At 39.1% G+C, this 19,267-nt stretch overlaps 1 protein-coding gene and 1 long non-coding RNA gene across 2 annotated transcripts in view; one reads left to right on the top strand and one right to left on the bottom strand.

Moving 5' to 3' along the window:
* Nucleotides 1-1,004: 1,004 nt before the first annotated feature.
* On the bottom strand, nucleotides 1,005-3,247 carry LOC121657341. Its single transcript, XR_006013574.1, has 2 exons — nucleotides 2,993-3,247; nucleotides 1,005-1,507 (listed from the first exon to the last, which is right to left on the bottom strand). It is a non-coding gene; the product is annotated as an uncharacterized LOC121657341 (long non-coding RNA).
* A 2,312-nt stretch (nucleotides 3,248-5,559) lies between these two features.
* Nucleotides 5,560-19,267, top strand: part of GDA (guanine deaminase) — a 29,804-nt gene continuing 16,096 nt past the window's right edge. The window contains exons 1-5 of the mRNA XM_042012814.1: nucleotides 5,560-5,804; nucleotides 10,935-11,023; nucleotides 12,695-12,866; nucleotides 15,334-15,421; nucleotides 16,676-16,781. Coding sequence (XP_041868748.1) covers nucleotides 5,577-5,804; nucleotides 10,935-11,023; nucleotides 12,695-12,866; nucleotides 15,334-15,421; nucleotides 16,676-16,781 — 683 coding nt within the window. The 5' untranslated portion in view covers nucleotides 5,560-5,576. The remainder of the gene's footprint in view (nucleotides 5,805-10,934; nucleotides 11,024-12,694; nucleotides 12,867-15,333; nucleotides 15,422-16,675; nucleotides 16,782-19,267) is intronic.

Genomic DNA, 19,267 nt, shown 5'->3' on the forward strand with positions numbered 1-19,267 from the left:
TCCCATGAAACCCTGTTAGGAAAGGGTGAGGCTGGAAACTGATAGTGAAAGAATGAACATTATGATCAGCCTTTAAGGGATGAAAACTCCACCTTTTCCCACTTGTCACACCTGTGTTTGCCTTTTGGGGAAGTAAGGGGGTTTTTATCAACTTTTCAGATTGAACTTGGATGAATAATACTGACATGTACATCTACAAAATGTTGCTTCTTTTCTCTCATCTTTCCTCCTTCCCTCCCTTCCCTCTCCTTCTTTAAGAGGAACTGTTGGGAATTCGGAAATATTGTATATCTCAAATAAGAGACTACTATTTTCAGATGGTTTCAAAACCCTGTTTTGGATGCAAAGCAGGAAGTTTCTGTCAACAAGTCATAGAAAAAATTCCTTTTCTGTTCGAGATCCGGTAATCCAAAAATCTGTAAATAAGTAAGTTAGTTGATTCAGTGTAAATACATTACTAATACCAATGGACTTCAATACCTGTTTGATTTTTTGTTTTTAATTCTCACAGTTTATATATTCATGTTTTAGTATCTTCTGGAATAAAGTGATGAACTAATAATACTCTGATATTATTTTTATATTTCTAATAGACTTCCTTCAACCTGATCACAAAACTTCTCATGATGATTTTGCTGCTTTACTGAACACTGGCACACTCGAAGAGATCTTTCAGACACCTTAGAAATGCAGCTGCTGGTCAACACATTGCAATTATTAGGAGTAGGTTTGGATGCATGGACTATTAATTACAGCTGTGAATTTGTTTATTCATCATGGTACAGAGTTCACAAATCGCTCTAGAAGAAAATTAATTCCAGCATCAGTGGAATTTGCTCCTTGGTAAAGCACAAAAAGTGTTCATGTGTGGACAGCAATAAAGCAGAAATAAATGGTAACATCTCACTTTAATTCCTTATGACAATTTATTTGTGACTACACTTCTAAAGTGTTTTATCTTCTGTTAGCAGTGTAAAGTTAGATAAATCATTACTGATAGTATGTTGAAGATTATTATTTGGTTTTATTGGTTTTTTTAGCATGAAAATAAGACCAGCAACACAGTCTTTTTTGAACAGTTACCTACAGTGGTTTATAATATTGCCATGGCCAGAGATCAGCTGATCCCATTCTATTATGGGTGTTGACTCCACCATACAATGTAATTCCACAGATAAAGTTTATCAGTGAAAGTTCTCAGGCAATAACAGCAAGTCATGTCCAATTTTTTTTCCCATAAACCTCTGTCAACAGCAGCAGACACCCAAATTCTATTCCATTCTCTTTTAACATGATCAGAGGTAAAGTTCACCAAGCACAGTGATTCATCCTTTGTGTCTTGTGGAAAATAGAAACAGATTTTCCAACGAAATCTTTTGACATATTTCACCCATTCATGCTTGTACTTCTAGTGAAAGATGAGTTTTACTGATATTTGTGTAGTATTTCCTGGCTTTTCTTAAGATCTTCTCTGGGTTAGTTAATACAATTCCTGTTACGAACAAGCCTTGGCAGTAAAACAGAAAAATGTCATGTTAGAACTAACATCAGCCAATCTGTGCTTCAGTTAATTATGTATCTGTGAGCAAGCAGAATGTACCATCTCTAAATTCTAATGATGGGATATCTTATGACAGTACTATGCCAGTGCTGGCCTCTTTAGGAGATAGGAAATATCAGAAGGTAACTCCACCATCCCCTGGCAGTGTCTGAGCCTTGGTTTCCCAAGCCTTTGTAGACTTGGGTATCAAAGGCTGAAAGCTCTAGCTGAGATCTGCAGAGTGAATACCCATGGTGTCAAATGACATGGAGGTTGTGTTTATGGTCATTGCTTCATATTCTTTTTGAGTGTGGTAATTTTCACTTGTAGATGGAGTTGGAAAAATTAAGTTATGTAACATATTCTGATTATATACATTTTTGTGGGAAAACGAGGTGTCTGAAGCAGCCTGTGCTCCCAACATAGCTCCCAACTTAATTTCTCACTTGAGAGTAAGCATGCTTCACTCTTTTTTTTTTGTCTGAATAATACCAATAATTGATTAACTGCATTAATCAGCTCTTTCTTATACAGAAAAAAAAGCAATTATTGGCAGATAAATCAGCTGTATTTTTTCTCTCCACTTACCTAGTTGCTATGTTACAAATTATGGACAAGGTCCATTTTGATCATAAATGCTATAATAACATTCATTGCCAGATCAGGGTAATAATTTTCATATCCTGCCACTCAGGTTGCACAGGCACTGACCTCAACAGGCTCATGACAGAGGAGTTTCTTGTTGGTGGCAAGTACCCCACCAACTACTTTTTGAAAGCAGTGGGCAGATGCAGGCTTCTTCTTCTTATATTTCTCAGATGTTGCAGGATTAGCTTAAGTGCTCTGAGACTTTGAAACAAGTAATTGAATTCTTCCTTGGTATAGGGTGACAACTGAAGAAAAGCTCAGGAAGTGAAAGTGTTAAGGAGAATAAAGGCACTCTAATTCTGTTAAAATCTGTCCTTGTGCTACTAGAGATTCATTGACTGATTTTTCTTCTAGTCCTGAATATGTTTGGCTTCAGGACTCACCTAAAGACTCATTTCTATAATTGCCTAGAAGACCATAGATAGTCTGATAAGCTACTGAATAATGAGACAGACTTTTTTTTTTCTAAACAGTATTAGATCAAAGTACACACTATTAATTATTAAATGTATTACACATATGTGATAATATTAAGTGCTACTAAAAAACCACCCATTGCATAATTTATAAGAAGCTAAGTATCTCTCTCCAGACCCTCAACTATTTTGAGGAAGGAGGGAAAAAACCAAAAGGAGCTACTCTTTAAGTTAATTACTATGTAACAGTCACAGCAGAACATTACATTTCTATCCCAGATGGTAAAGCGCCAGCTATATCAGTTTATCCCAGCAAAACAAAACATACTTCAGTCTTACAACATTTTGGAACAATGACTCAGTTTTTCATAGCTGGCCAAGGTCTCACCTTGACTCGTGCAAATATCTAGGGCACGCATGTGTAACTGTTGCAAACTAAAAACCAAAAAAATTCTAGGAGGAGGGAAGGGTGCTAACCATTCTTCCACCAGCAGTTTTCCACCACTCCCATGTTTTCCCACGTCACAGCTGGAAAAAGCAGAAGAGATCTCTTTTTGACAGTTCTTTTGACTATGAAATTATACAACTTCAGAGCGTTTGGAACACACGAAAGCCAAAAAACCCGAAAACAAACCCCAAAACAACAACAGCAACAAACCCACCCCGCCCCCCCAACCAAAAAAACCTAAACAAACAAACAAAACCAACAAAAAAAAAACCACAAAAAAACCAACCACAGGCAGTGTTTGCTATTGACACTTCTTCCTAAAAGGGAGAAAGAAGACTCTTGGAAGAGACCGTCCATAATTTTGTTTTTTTTCTCTTGCATAAATACTATCTGGATTACATCTCACTCAAATCACTGCACTTCTTTTTGTAAGGAAGCTGGACTCGATACTTGAGATTTTTAATGGAAAACCAGGGTTGAAGCAGTCAGAGATTCTCAGGAACAGCCCACTTCCCCACCAAACACAACCGAAGGGTTCCTCAGGAGCACTGAGCTCTGCTGAATATTATTTTGAAAGGCAGTGTAACTGAGTCTGGTAGCAGCAGCTGCCTTGGTTTACCTCGCCAGTGTGCTGCCCTAGGACAGCTGTGTGCTTCACTTAATGCAAATCAGGCTAATACAGCTTTTGGCAGCAAATCCCGAGCTCTTGTGCTGCCTGCTGCCACCAGGGCAAAGGCAAGTTGTGTGGAGCAGCAGAGCTGTTTTCACTCCTCTCTTCAGGAGAGGAAGTGAATTTACCGCTGCAGGGCTTGGTCCCTTCACCCTATTTCTCATCTCCACTCACCTTTTTATTCAGCCTTTCTCCCACTCTTTATCCTTCCTGCTGCAAAAGACAATTTTCCTTGCCTGGAGTAATAGCGTGGAATACAGCTCATTTCAGCTGCAGCCTTGACAAACACAACAACATCACCCTGAGAAATAACTTTGGAAGAGCAGTTTTGAACGTACTAATTGAGAAGGCTTTTAGTGCTATTTTTTAAAATTTATTACTCTGGTCTTCAAAGAAACAGAAAGTGTTATTGTGTTTTAAACAGACTGAACTGCATGAAAGATTTTCATGCCAGTTTCTTCTTAAAAGTAGATTAATCTGCAAGGCTTGTGATTTGTTTTGTGTGCTAGATTCTCGTGTCAAAGATGCTAGAAATACAATAAGAAACTGCTACGTGTCTTAAAACCCCAATTTTATCTCATAGTGAGTTTTCTTAAACTCCAAGACCTCCCACAAGAACTGCCAACATAAGTAAGTAAAAGTCACTTTGACACGTGTGTATTTTTTTGGACACTCTTTAGTGCCTCTTTAAGCAGATCTCAAAATCCATGTAAGAACATCCCATTGATATCAATAAATCCAATGGTTTTTTAACTTTATTCTCAGCAACCTAACACACTCTTATGAAAAGAAGGCAAGATGAAGGTTAATGACTTGCCCATGGCAGGCTAAAATTAAATTTATTCTGCGCTTTCCTGCTGTGCTTCTCTCTCCTCCCACCATTAGTCTGGAGAGTTTGTAGGATAGATAATCTGCCATGCATTTGTATAGTGTCAGCACAAGGGGAGTGCAAAGGTCTTTTAATGATAAACCATGTAATGACAAACTTTGCAATGCAGCCTTGAGAACGATAGTGTCAGTGCCCTCGGTGTCAAGTTCATTCATCACTTGACAAGTTGATGAATAAAGGTGCCTTCAAACACAAATTCAGAGGACATTTGTGGTGTTATCCTTGATGCACATAATTCTGCCTCTGTGAAGTCTTATCCCAATACTCTCAATAGTGATCCTCTTAGCATGTGTTTATTATGTACTTTGACTTAGGTTGTTGGAGCAGAATATCGTTCTGGGGACACATTTCTCTGAGTTAACAAAATTAAATTTTCTCTGCCTTTCATTTTCCTGAGGTTGTTTTCTCTTTTTCTGTAGACCATCTCCATTGAATGAGGCTGCCTACTTCTGGTAGGTCTGGTACCTCAGCTGGCATCTATTCTCTACTGCTACACCCTTCTAATATCCAGCACAGAGGCCGAGGACTGATGAGACAGTCTGAGATTTGAAGATCTTAAAAGGTCTTTTCCCACCTACAAACTCAACCTCCTGTAAGTTAAACTTCTGCAAGTGATTACATCCCGCAGGTTGGTTGCAAAAAGTGAGTTGCCAGACACTCTTAAAACACTATCAGACACCTTGTCGAATCCCTCACCGCTTCCTAGGGAGTAACCGGGACCTCAAAACCCACCGGGCATCGCTCCGGGCGTTCGCGCCTCTTGCACGGAGGAGGACACACCCCCGGGATGGGGGGCTCAGCGGCGGGGAGGCCGAGGGCTTGCGGGGCACCCCTCGCACCTCCCGGGCACCCCCGGCCGCCTCCCGCCCGGCGGCGTCGGGGGAAGGCGAAGCGTGCGGCCCGGCCTCCCGCCCTCCTTGCGCCGAAACCACTCCCTGAAGAGAAAGTCACCAGGGGGTGGGGAAATGGTGACAGCTCCAGGAAGCCGGCGGCGGCACCGGGAGACACCGAGGGGACGCAGCCCGCGGGGTGGCAGCTCCCAGCCCGCGCCCGCCAAGCCCGCCGCCGCCATGGGCTCCCCGCAGCGTCCGCCGCTCGCCCACGTCTTCAAGGGGACCTTCGTGCACTCCAGCGCCTCCGCCCCCATGGAGATCCTCCACGGACACCTTCTGGGGGTGGACGATAACGGGACGGTGAGTGGGGGGCGCGGGCGGGGTGTCGCGGCCGCGGGCGCGGTCCGGGCGGCGGGGGAGATGCGGGGCAATCCCTGCCGGTCCGCTCGGCAGGGGCGGTGGTCCCCGGGAGCCCCGCTCTTCCGCAGGGTCCATCAGGGGCGGTGAGAACGACCCTTTTCGGCCCCGAGTCCGCGTCCGGGGGTGGTGAGGCGCAGGGCCGGCTCCGGCGGTCTTTGGGGAGAAAGCGAAAAATTTTTGCACTCCTGTCTATCGGGGCAGGCGCCGCGGAGAAGGGTTTTCGCACTTGCGGGAGCTGGAGGTAACCGGGATGGAGCATTTCGTCGGCACGAGTCTGCAGTTGGCGTAGATCTGCTTTTGAGGTGTGCTGAGTGTTCCCAGAACAGCAGCGTGCCTAAACCTGGCATTCTTTCTGATTTTCTGTTTTCTTTCAGTTTCACAAGCTGTTTTGTTTTTCTTAGGGTATCTAAACAGGGATTGTGACTAATTGCTGTGTACCCAGTGCACGGCCGTCTAAATGAGGCTTTTTTGTCTTCTTGTCACCAAAAAAAAAAAAAAAAAAAAAAAAAAGCCCCACGACATATACCCATAAAGAATTACAAAAATGGTGATGTTGGCATGTCAGTAGTATGAGCCAAGCTTAAAACAAGCATTGCACTTGCTGAAAATGCAGGATAGAGTCTAGCAGGGAAGCAGTGTCATTCCCTTTACAGTATCACACTTGAAACTCAGTTTCACAGTGCAGGTTGTGGAGGCAGACTGGTGATTTCCTATAGACTCCATAACATATATGGGCACCCTATACAAAATTTTTAAAAGTAATTTTCTTTCTTGTGGCTAAAGGCTTCAGTGTGCCAGGCTTCAGTAACATTTGAAATCTGTGCAAAGCACATTTTGAGCCCTAACTCTTTGTTTTCTTTATTCACACCAGTCCGTGAGGGCCTGTTTCAAGACAGCCCTTTTATAGCTGTTGAGGAGTCTGGTGCAAGGTATATCAAGTCTGTGAGGAGCTGTATTTTGAGGTACAGGAGGGGAGTAAAAATTTGCAGAGGTATGTATGTATTGGCTGGTATTCACTAAAATAATAGATTTGAATGAAGAAAGGTTTGGGCGGTGTAACTCAGATGCAGAAGACAGAATTTCATACCCCATCACACTCTCTTTAATGGCAATTTCTGGAAAAGTGTCTCATCACAGCACTCATAGGAAATCAGATTTTTTAGTGATTTTCTTGAAAAAGAAGTACCTTAGTAAGCTACACCTAGGGATCTGTGCTCTCACTTATTCTCTCTCCTTCTCCTAGGGAACAAGGATTCACAGTACACTGTTTTCCTTGCATAAATTAGCAGGTGGTTTTGGTTTTTTTTTTTTTTTTTAAATTTCCGTTAAAACACTATCTTCTTAAAATAAAATTCCCACCAGAATACAGAAACAAGCCCTTTTAATTTCTTCTCTTTTTATTACAAATTCTTGGCATTTTAATATTCCGGGGGTTGATATAGTGAGTATCCCATATGCTCTTTTCCTTCCCTATTACTCATAGTGTAGCCCCATGCAGAACAACCTCTGGAATCACAGAAGAGTTGGCTTTTTGAGAAGGACATAGTGGTTAGAAAATGTCTTACCTTTATTCTTCAAATTTACACCAAAACTGCTTTTCCTTTCCTCCCAAAGATGTAAATTTAACTAAGCAGGTGCTTTTGCCTCATGTCGCTGACTCCATCATGGAAGATTCTTGCATGGTCTCTGATACTGTGAACAGGTCAACTTGTATGAATGGCTGGGTCCTGTTGTGTGAGTCCCTGCATATTCCCCAAGGGATGTAAAATGTCATCTTTCTCTGCTTTGACCCAGATGTAAAGGGAGTTTTATGAAGAAAAACATTGCTTTTGGGTATAAAAACCCAAATTATCATCAATTTAGCAAAGTAAAGGACCATGTTTAACCAAGTGGTTTGCAGAGCAGTGTAATGTCTCTCTTGAGGAACAGCAAATAGAAGGAACATCATTCCTTAGGGTAAAGAAAACAGACATGAGTGCTGTTCAGTAACATAATTGTTATTGAAATGTTGGTGTAATTATCCTACGTGAGTAGAATATTTAGTAAATAGAAAAAATATTAAAATAAAAGCTCCTGTGAAAGTCATGAAAAGCGCAAGAGTTGAGTAATAAGGATTTTAAATCTGAGGTTTGATTTAAGCCAGTTGGGACAGCAAGTGGACATGTGTCAGCTGTAAAAGGAGGAAGGTACCAAGGTACCAACATCCATCTGGAGTTCATTGCTTAGCCTTTCTCAGCAGGCTGGGCAGTTCCTTTAGCAGCTGGGTCTAGTAAGTGTTGTTGTCTCTCATTTAGCCTCACATTCTAGTTTTGGGAACCAGTCAAACAATAGGCATCATGTCTATAATTGCAGAAGTAATTTAATGACTGTGGGAATAAGGAGGGAAGAGATCATGTGGGAGGGGGAAGAGGGATCACCCCTTCTCATGCTCACCTATGAATGTCATAGCCAGAAATAAAGTAAGACTGGCACTGTTGGGTCCAAACAAACCATGTTTCTTCAGCCAGTATCATTCATTTTCCATTCTCTTGGCAGCAAAATATTTGCACTGTGGTGCTTGGAGGCACTCAGGGTTTGCTACACTGGGGTTGATGCACAGTTTAGTTGCCCAGCTACGCTTTGATGGAAGAGCTTTGGGTATCACTTGGTATAAAAAAGACCTAAGTTAGTCACAAGCATAGGGAGGTCTTTACCCCTGATCTTTGATGCTTCAGCCCCATTACAAGGGTAACACATGAGAACTTACAGAAGTGTTTGGTGTTAGCAGCCACTGATTCTGAGTTTTTTGATATACCTTTCCCAAAGTGCCAATTATTCTACTTGACTTTCTTCTTTAAAGCTGAAGTTCTTAGTATTATGCAATTCCATTGACCCTGTAGTGACACTGCTGTAAAATTTTTTCTTGCTTCTACAGTGTTGAGGTGCAGAACTAATTTAAAGAACAGTGCATCTAGTTGGTTACCTTGAATGTGCAAGCAAATGCTGGAGCAAATATCCAAGCATAGGATCCCAAAGAGCTTAGAGCATTCAATATCAGAAATGTGTCTAAAGCAAATGCATCCTAAAGCAATAGGGTACTACTCTTGGCTGACTAAGGAGTTCCATTGGTAAGTTTGTTTGAAAAGAGAGTTGATGTCTTGCTGATTTACCCACAGTGTCATTCGACCATAATGGACCAGGTGTCAGGTTTAGAATTGATTTCATGTATCCAGCTTCCTTGAAACATATTTTCTTCATTTTTCCGTGATTCAAGTATTTTATTTTTCTGCGCCCTAAGAGTACATAACAGCCACTGCTTTTCCATGGCAACGCCTGTTTCCAGAATTTGTCGTCTGGTGTTTCATGTTTTTCTCTCTCTCTTTTTTTTTTCCCTCCCTCTTTACCCATCTCCCCCCCAGCAGCTCTAACACTGCTCATTGTACATCCATTTTGACTTCAGTATCTGAATGACATTTTCTTTATTGCACATCAGATATTTCAGTAGGTCTGTGTTCCAAGCCTTCTGCAGTTATAGAGTTAATTAAGTTGGCTGTATTCCTCTTTGGAAGGAAGATGACACTGCTTTTTGCGAACTACTAATGGAATACTATAATGTTACAATTTTTGCTAGTGCGGTATTTATTTATTTATATGGCATTATTTTAATTTTTTTTTCTGACTTAAAATGTTAAACATCTGGTCTTTAGACAATGTAAATCATACCAGCCATAACTAATTTAAAAGACTAGGCAGCTGATAACTTCTTCTCTACAGTTTAACAGCCTTTAGAGTTTAGCAGCTTTGCTTATTTTTGTCTATAGAAAAAACAGAAAATGGTAAATTTCTATGCAAAAGAAACATACACATAAAAAAATGGCATGCAAGTAACTGCTAAACAATGCTTTTTTGGTCCTCTTGCTCTTCCTCCTAAGTTTCTCCCTATTGACATTTTACAAGTACAAGTACAAGTCTTGCCTTTTTTAAATGTGCTATTTTTTTTTTTTTCTTTTTAACTGTTGCCCTAGAAGCTGCTGTCATGAGGGTGATACAGGCCCTCAGCGTGGACATCTTCCCAGGAGGAGAAGTATACTGGTAGCAGAAATAGTATTCCCTTGAACTTAGAGGAATGAGCTCTTACACCAAGGGAGTTGGAAGACCATGAATTGGTTTCTGGCAGAAACTGTGGTTAGGCAAGAATTTCTGTAAGCTCAGATGGGCAGTCATTGGCCAGGGGAGACTTTTGAGTCCTCTAAATTGTCAAGTCTTGAGGAAACCTGGATCCCACCTGGAGCCTGTAGCAGGACTTGCAGTTCCTAGGCTCCACAATCTCTGTTTCCTGGGGAGTCGTCATGACTATTATTGACAGACAAGAGAATCAAGGAGTTGAGAATTCAGCTGCTAAGAGACATTTTGTAGATTAAAACACCATGGAATTTAAAAATAAGTAGGAAGTATGCTAAAATTCTGACTTGGCAACAGCAACTCGTCATCAGTAGAGTTGATGTTCTCTAGGAGTCAAATGGGGTTGAGTTTGGCTCCAGATTGCAGTTTTTTGGTTTTTTTTTTTTAATAAACAAAGATCTCAGCATCCTTTTAACTTGTTCTGTAGAATGAAAATATTATCCACATTTTCCCCCTCAATTTCTTTTCTTATCCTAGGCACTGAAAAAATTAATAAAGCCCAACACAAGCAGAAAATTAGAAAATACTTCGCTCGATGTTGGTCAGTTGTAGGCAAAGCAAGTAATTTGACCCCTCTGGTTGTGAATACTGTAACCTAATTCCTGTAAGGCTGTTGATGTTACGTAGCATGATGTTACGTTACAGGACACCAAGGTCTGTGCTGTTCTGCCTGTTATTACCTGAGAAGAAATTAATTGTTTCATTACAAGTTACAAGGTGGGTGCGATTATGAGAAGGTATTTCAAAATCATGCTTGACAGTCAGGAGGAGCAAGTGTCTCAATGTAAACCTAACACCTTTGTAGTAAGCATGTAAAATTGGTTTTAAGATATAACTTGTTTTGCCTTCACATAAACCTGATGAGGGATGCACGTTTAAAGAACCTAACTGTGTTTTCTTTTTTTTTAGATTGTGTTTGTGGAACAAGCTGATCAGCTAGAGGAACTGGCTAAGACGTGGGGGTTCAAAACATCTGACATAAGACAACTGAGTAAACAGTATGTGTTTTGTTAAGATTAATTTCAGCAAATGCAGTTTATTCTTTGAGTGAGGGCAAGTGAGGCAGGGAGCACATTAAATCCACATAATACCCATAAATACAATGGGCAAAACTCTGTTTTGGTGCAGTGACATCTCTTTACCCAAAGGTGCTTGTGCTCTGGAAGAGACTTGGAGGATGGACAGTCCATGTTATTTTTGCATTCCTTGGTTTGGGATGGCAGACATGGCTGAATTGTGCTGGCTGACATACGCTGCACAGAACAAAATGCCATATTTACTTTTCAGGCATAATCTCTTCTGTGCTCACAGAACTAAGTGCCATTCTTTCTTGAGATTACATTTTATACCCATTTTGTTAGTAGTGGGCTGTGCCTAACATGAAACTCTAGACGCAGTAAATGTAGGTAACACTGACACTGCAAATATGAAACTCATTTGCTTGGACTTTGACATATTCCATAATAAAAATTAATACAATTAGAAGATTTAAAACTTCTACACACAGAACTTCTGATTTCTCACTATACTGCAGCTAGAGGATTTCTTTTTTCTTCAGCCAGTGAAATGCCCCAACTTTATGGTGAAGTGAAATAGTTTTGGACTGTATCTACTATGCTTTGCATGTAGTAGCACTGTGAACAACTTGTGACTTAGAATTGAGAGCTACAGCATCCTTCTAGTAATCAATTGTTAAAAAACTTGTATGTTTTGCTGAAAGGATAATCATATAGTATATACATCAGTCATCAGATATTTTCTTCACCTGAAATAGCCTGAGGAAAGTGGAAGGTGCTGAGAATATGGACCAGGTTGAGGAAGACTTTTCAGCATTTATAGCCTGCAAGAAAACAGAAAGAAGGGGAATTAAAAAGAGATAAAATTCAGATCATTTAGTAGTCAGGAAGAAGGAAAGAGGAGTGAGAGAAATGTTATGCAGTAGGGAATTTCAGCACAAACCAAAATAGTCATAGCAACTTCCTAGTAATGTTGATATATTCATCCCTGTTATTGCATGAACATTACATGACAACATATAGTTTTACAGTTCCATTGTAAACATGCCTTTCCTGTCAAGATATTGAGCAGAGCTTTTTTCACCAGTGCCTGTGTCTGCATTTTTAGACACAGTGTCTGTTCTTCCATTAAACCTTGAAATTAATTGATTTTATATATCTATATAGACATAGAAATAATGTAGAGGAAAACTGGCATATAGAAAGGCACATTTTGTAAGTATTATGGTCTGGAAGCTAAAAGCATTTCATATATATCCATACTAGAAAGCAAGGCTGTGTACAAATGTCTTTTTCAGGTGGATTCGACAGTGGAATAATTTTAGTTATTGTGAAGTCAGTTTGCCTTTTTGGCATTTAGGGTGGGTCAATATCAGAGATAATTGGATTCATCATGCTCTTGCACTGTTTTTCTCAAAGGTAGATATGTGTATTTTGCCATGTAAATGTACTACTCAATTGCTTCATACCAAAAAATGGGTGTGGGTAGAGGTACAGCAGGAGTTACAGGCTGAAGCTGGAAGAGACAGGTTAATCTATACTTGCTATTTACTCTGGTGGATTTTACTCAAATATACTGTTTAAAACAAAGCTACTTACCATGGAGAATTTTGAGACATTTTGGATTACTATAATTTTATTTTCTTTCCTTAGTGAATTCTTCATGCCAGGATTGGTTGATACACATATTCATGCCCCTCAGTATTCATTTACTGGTACAAGAGTAGACCTGCCTCTTTTGCAGTGGTTGACTTCCTACACATTCCCAACAGAAGCCAAATACCAGGACAGTGGTTTTGCAGAAGAAGTGTACACCAGAGTTGTTGTAAGTCCTGCAAACAACATTTACCTGCTTGATGACATTAATTTTTTTGTAATATAGGTATGTTTTCAGAAGGTCAGCAGAAAGAATAGTGCATGTTTTACTGTCATGGAAACCAGATAAAACCAAGATAGCCACTCTTCTAATTGCTAGCCAAGATTGTCTGTTACTAGTTCCAGTCTCGTTCTGTTGTTGTTGGCAATAGAGTTCATTTAGTCACAAGGTTAACAATGAACTGTTTATCACATTTTCTGAATACAATGACCAACATTTAAGACTACTCGCAGAATTAGTACAGCCAGCAGGTGCAGACATAACCAAGCATAGTAAAAAAAAAAAAAAAAAAAAATTCAGAGGGTGTTTCCTTTGCTGCACAAAAATCATCTATTAGGAACTCATCTTTTGCCAAAACCACATGAAAGAGAAGATGCTTCTCATAGACTACAAATCTGGGGTGTTTTGGAGTAGTAAAGGAAGACACTGCTGCTGCTGAGGTCCTTGTAGTAGGAATGTCTTTCACTGCAGGGCCTTTAGATGGAGTCTCTCAGTGGTATTGTGGGACAGAGACTGTGAGCTAGGCTGGTTCTGAGCAATGTGAAGCCTTTTTGTCCACTGGATGGACAATAAGCAGCTAGGTCATATTGCAGAGTACTAGTTCCGTCCTATAACTGAAATTTATCCTTTAATATGTGGACTGAAATATCTTCAACAGATTAAATTATTTGGCCAACATAATTTGCCTTGCATTTGTCTATTACTGTGACAGCATCTGTTGTCAACATAATATAACAAATCTGAAATAGTTATATTGTTCCTTGCCACACAAATTTAAAAAGAAATTACTTTCTGCCATCTGCCATGATAAAAACACGTGGGAGCAGCTTGGTCATAAGCTCTAGTGATAAACACGTGTGCCTTCAGCTGCTTAAAACATCGAGGTGACCTCACCTTCGAGCTCTGTGCCCCCACATGCTATTACAGTGCAAACTGAGTGACCCCAGCACAGCTAGAGAGCTCACCGTGCAAGGTGTGTCACAACATCATCTGGAAAAGAGCTGCCAGCGAGAGGTGGAAGTCAGTGGTGGGAGCCTGGACACAACAGTTAGGCTCTCCCCATGTGAATCAGATAGGACAGGGTCAGGAAAACATCTTCACCCACAGAAGATGCAGCATACCAGTCACTCTGCAGTGTTTGATGGGGCCAATAATAACCTTCAGCTGTTAGAAACAGGACTAAACCTGCACAGAACAGATGATTTTTCGTAAGTTTCATTGTACTTTTGAAGTTGTAGTGAAAAAAAAGGTGGATTTTTTCAAATCAAAATCCTGTTTCCACCAAACACTTTCTATACTCAGAAAAAAAACAATTTAAGGTGAAATTTACCTGCTTTTAGCTGGAACCTCCTCTTCGTGCTGATGATTTGGAAACAGATTGTTTTTAGATTTCATTTAATAATGTTAGGATTTCAGAAGTAGAGAATTCTGAATTTTAAAAGCTAAGAAAGACAAAGGTAACTTGTCTCAGTAATGACATTGTTATTTTTGAGACTCATTTTTGGAATTCTTAAAGATTTTCATTTGAATATTGTAAGGAAAAGACAGAGTTTGGCTTCATGTTTGTCAAATAATTAGCTCTAGCTTTTCTCAAACATTGTGTTGGATGTCCCACCTTCTATCTCACTGAAAAAACTTAAAGAAAATTCTCAAATTACTTGGCAACCAGAATCCAAAAATATGGTTTAAACCTATATGTTGGATAAGTAGTCAATATAGTTTGCATCAGTCCCAAGGACAAGAGAAGCTACAAATTTCATCATGAATGAATGTAACTAAAATAGCTGGTCATTTACTATTATGTTCCCCAAAAGTAATATGAAGAAGTGTCAGCCACCAGTTCCTTTCAAATGATGTATTAGATAAATAATTAGCTCACAGTCTGAGTGGTTGTGCTCAGTTTACTTTTACAGTAAGTTTGTTACTTTGTAATTGGGGACAACAAAGATTTTAGATACATGAAAACCTGACTTGTTTTTCCAGCTAGATCAGGAAGCTAAAAGAAGACGACCATATTCCCCAAAAGCCTTGCCTTGCTAATGCTAGATAAACAGTGCTTCACTGTACTGTGAAAATTGGAGAGCCTTTCATAACAAGGAAATAACGAAAATGACTAGTTGTTTGTATTTCTAAATATAAATTGGAGTATTTCCAGTTTGGGGGAAGGAATATAGACTGGTTTATATGGGTTTAGCCTTTGCAAGAGTTCTGTGAGGAATTCTTTGTATTTATTAACACTCAGACTTAAAAAAAGCTAATATGAAATTAAAAATCTATATTTTTACCTTCCCACTTCACTGCACAATTTCACAATAACTAAATGTTCTTGCAGTTTGAAATGAGACTGCCTGTTCTGCATTTTGGCAGCTTTATTGAGTTTTTTTTCCAGACAGTTGAAACTGATTTCTTTTTTTAGAGACGAACTCTAAAGAATGGCACGACTACAGCTTGCTACTTCGCAACAATTCACACAGATAGTTCTCTTCTTCTCGCTGAAATTACAGGTGAGTCTAACAGTGAATTCTGAAGGATATTGTGTGCATCGTATTAGTTGAAGGAAACAATGTTTAGGAGTTTGAGAATACCTAGGGATCTGTCTTTCTCCTAATTTGTTTTTTATTCATTGTACCTGTCACACTGTGCCCCCAAAGCCCACCTGTTATCCACATTCACTTAAGCACTTCTGTCCTACTGTTGCTTCTCCTTGTCTCTTCACTCCCAAACCTGCTGCTGGCTGAGCTTGAATTAGGTCTGCTGGAGCTATTCTCCAGCTGCAGCTCTCTGCTCTTTCTAACCTTTTGTTATTTGAAGTTTAAAAGGACTGCATGCCAAGAGGCCCAGTCAGTGAATTAATTTCCTGATACTCTAAGGTTTCAGCTGATAATCAATGTCAAAAATCTTCACACAGCCTCTGAAATTGAAGAAGTGGAACCTGCATCAGAATCTTATCCTTCCCTTCTGTTCACAGTTGCAAATGCCTGCTGTTTGAAAATGCTGTAGTTCTTGCAGGATTTCTCAAGGCTCAGACAACTCCCAAAGCAGAGAAATTTAATAAAAACCTCAGATTTCGTCAAAAATTACCTTGTCTTTCCGATTTAGTAGAAAATTTTGAAGCCATTACATTCAACAACTCAAACAGTAAAAGTGGACAAAAGATCTGATTTAAAAACACATTTGACAGCCTAGAATTGAGTATTATATGCACTTCTTCCACATGAGTTCTGATTTATTCATCTATCATGGGTAAATCTCAAGAAAGAGGCTAGAATAGATCTGGAAATTTCTCCCTCTAACTGCATGTGGGAGGCATGTTGGCAATCTTGCTCCTTTCCCTTAAGAAGACATGGTTTGCTGAAATCTTTATGCCTTTTCTTATCTCCAGGTAGTCATCTACTACAGCTACTGTACTTCCATGCTTGTGTTTCTCATCCTCTATTTCACAGCCATCTTCATATACAACCATTATGAATTCTAGTTGTGGTTAAATTACAGTAATCTAGTTCTCATTTATAAAGTTGGATAATAATGTAGAAGACAGCTCCTATTTAAATGTTGTTTGTTTCCTTATTTCTTCTTTTCTTTTTATCCTTAAAAGTCACATGAATGAGCCCAACTTAGAGCTAAGAAAAGAGTATAAACTCTGGTCATCTTAAATGAAGCTGGGTGGGGTGGAATTTGTTTTTTATTTCAGTACAAGTTTTGATAATGGTTTCTGGGAACCAGTGATTCTGAGTTTTTATTCTAATGCATCTCAACAGATAAATTTGGTCAACGAGCATTTGTTGGAAAAGTCTGCATGGATACGAATGACAGTGTGCCACAATACAGGGAGATTACTGCTGACTGTGTCCAAGAGACAGAAAGGTAAAATGATAAAATTGATTGCATAACCTTTTAAAATAAGATTTTTCGTATGTCTGAAAAGTGAATGTGAATCTCTCTAAGAGATTACAGGTGTGAATTTATTAGCAACAGGTTTTTTTCTTCCAACAGTACTGTCCGCTATAGTCCTGGCAATTCCTGCATATCCAGTTGCTGCACAGCCCAAATGGCATCTCTCTGGCTTTTCCAAAGAGATGGAGAAGCCACAGATCTAGGGTTTGAGAGAATATGTGTGTTTTCTGCCTCCTCTTTTCCTTTTCACAGCTGTGTATGTGGAGGTGGTGGACTTGACACACAATGGAGAGGTGGCAGCCAGTTCCTTTGTCCCCATCAACTTCTGAGCTATTTCCTTCCACCATTTAGGTTAAGGCTTTATTCAAGCTGTAGGAGTCAGCTTTCATATACTCCATTTTAAAGATCTCTTCTCCATCATAGCAGCATTCAAACTACTCCAACATGCAGCTGAGAGAATAAAGGAGAATCAAATCAAGGCAATGTTTGTAGTGGAGGAGAACCAAGACTGGATTATGGCAGCTTACTGTCGTATGTTTCTCTTGTCTTTCACACCCATGCTCAGAAAACAATTAAGCAGACATACAGCTCTTCTCATAAGACTATTTATTTACTTGTATAAATATTTCAAATGTCATGCTGAAAGAGAAAACCCCTAAGAGTAATAGAAATATCTTATTGCACTTGTGTGAGGTCACTACCTTGTTTTTACAAATCATGCTAAAGGCATGACAATAAAAGTTAGAAATGGTCATGGATTTCTAACAGTGTTTGTATTTAAAGGCATTTTTAAAACATGTATTATTAGTTATCTTCATTCTACTAACATTTATTTTCTTCTATGTAAGTCCTCAGCTTTCATAATACAGCGCAAGTCCTGCCAAATGGGCCTGAAAGCAGCAGAACTTCCAGTTCTTACAGTTTTAAAAGCTTCAGAATGATCTAAATAGCTTTCTTTTAAATATCTATCTTGTGCCTCCAACTCATTCCTTTTTGATTGTGTAATAAGAACTATTTCTCAGCTTTGGGTGAGAGGTTGCCACAAGTACTCCATAGCTGACTAGGGAAGAGAGTCATGTGCTTCTTGGAATGGATCTGGAGTACTTACCTGAATCAAAGCAATACAATTGCAGAAGGATGAAAAAGCTATTTCATTAAGAGGGCAACATTTTAGTTGTGTTTTTGCAATTTGTTTTTTTAAGAATCTAAGAAATGTGATCTGTCACACTGACAGAAAATGAACTACAATAATTTCAGTTACTTACAGTTAACCTCCAGAAATATTTATATTGTATGCATGAAAATAAGATACAATTCCAAATGCTTTATATATTAAATTTGTCAAGAATTTGAATCTACCATTCTTTGTCAAAGAGGATTTAAAAAAAAGTTACGGAATTGACAGCTAGATTACCATATATGGTACTATTAGTTATAGCCACCTGCAAAGATGAGAACCTACGTGCAAGTCTGTTCTTCTGCTACAGAAGGCAGTGATTTGAAGCAGAGCTTCTTTCCTCATAGAGAAGTCCATAAGCCAACAAACTATAGGGTATATTTGCGAAACATACTTCATCATAATTCATCAGTTTTGAAACAGCTCACACTGTTCAAAGAATGTGAAAAAGAATGAAAACAGCCGCATTGAAGTTATGGCTTGTCACCTGACTATTATACTTCTGTTGGAGTTTCTGTTCAAATGAGCATTTTATTATATCAGGTTAATCAGTAAGAGGAGAGACAGGCAGATGATACCTAATTAACTTTGCATTTTGGCTCTCAAAGTTAGACAATGGTGGGCTCAAACTCCTTTGGTCATTGCAGAAGTTGAGGTCAGGTCTCTCACTTCCATTTGGTGATCTAGCACAAGTGCTCTGTACCCAGCCTCTAGCATTATTTTCTTTTCTCTCTGAAGATATTTGATAAAATTGATACAACACATGTTGTGATCAAAATTACACGGTTTTCTTACTATAAACTATGAAATAAAAATTCACAGAGATCCTGCCCAGAAAACATCTCAAACTGTCTTTTGGAAGTCACTTACATGCACCGAAAAAACAGGCTTTCAAAGAATTTCCTTCTTCCAAAGTCAGAGGAAGTTTAGTTTGCTATCTGCATTATCCATAATGACTGCTTGGAGTTTTTTGTAGAGGTCTGAGATAGTTTCTTTTATTTAACAGAGCAAGTAAATCTTTATTTTCCAAACGGTAGATCATCTGTATATTAACATTAATAGAAGCATTTCCAGAAAATCAAGGGTTCTTTAAGTGAACGAGGCCATATGCATCTCCTGTAAGATATGTGCTGCATCTTTTAAAAATTGGATTTGAAAAGATTTTAACACTGCAATTTAAATTCATAGACAGGCAAATCTAAGTTTGGTTTGTTTTTTCTTTCTCTAATATTGCAGCTGTAGGTTATAATTATGTTTTCAATTCATTTAATGTAGCATG

Source organism: Corvus kubaryi, unplaced genomic scaffold (assembly GCF_017639235.1).
Source record: "Corvus kubaryi isolate FWS band 111438036 unplaced genomic scaffold, C.kubaryi_AGA036_p1.0 split1-37296, whole genome shotgun sequence".
In the NCBI taxonomy this organism is placed as follows: domain Eukaryota; kingdom Metazoa; phylum Chordata; class Aves; order Passeriformes; family Corvidae; genus Corvus; species Corvus kubaryi.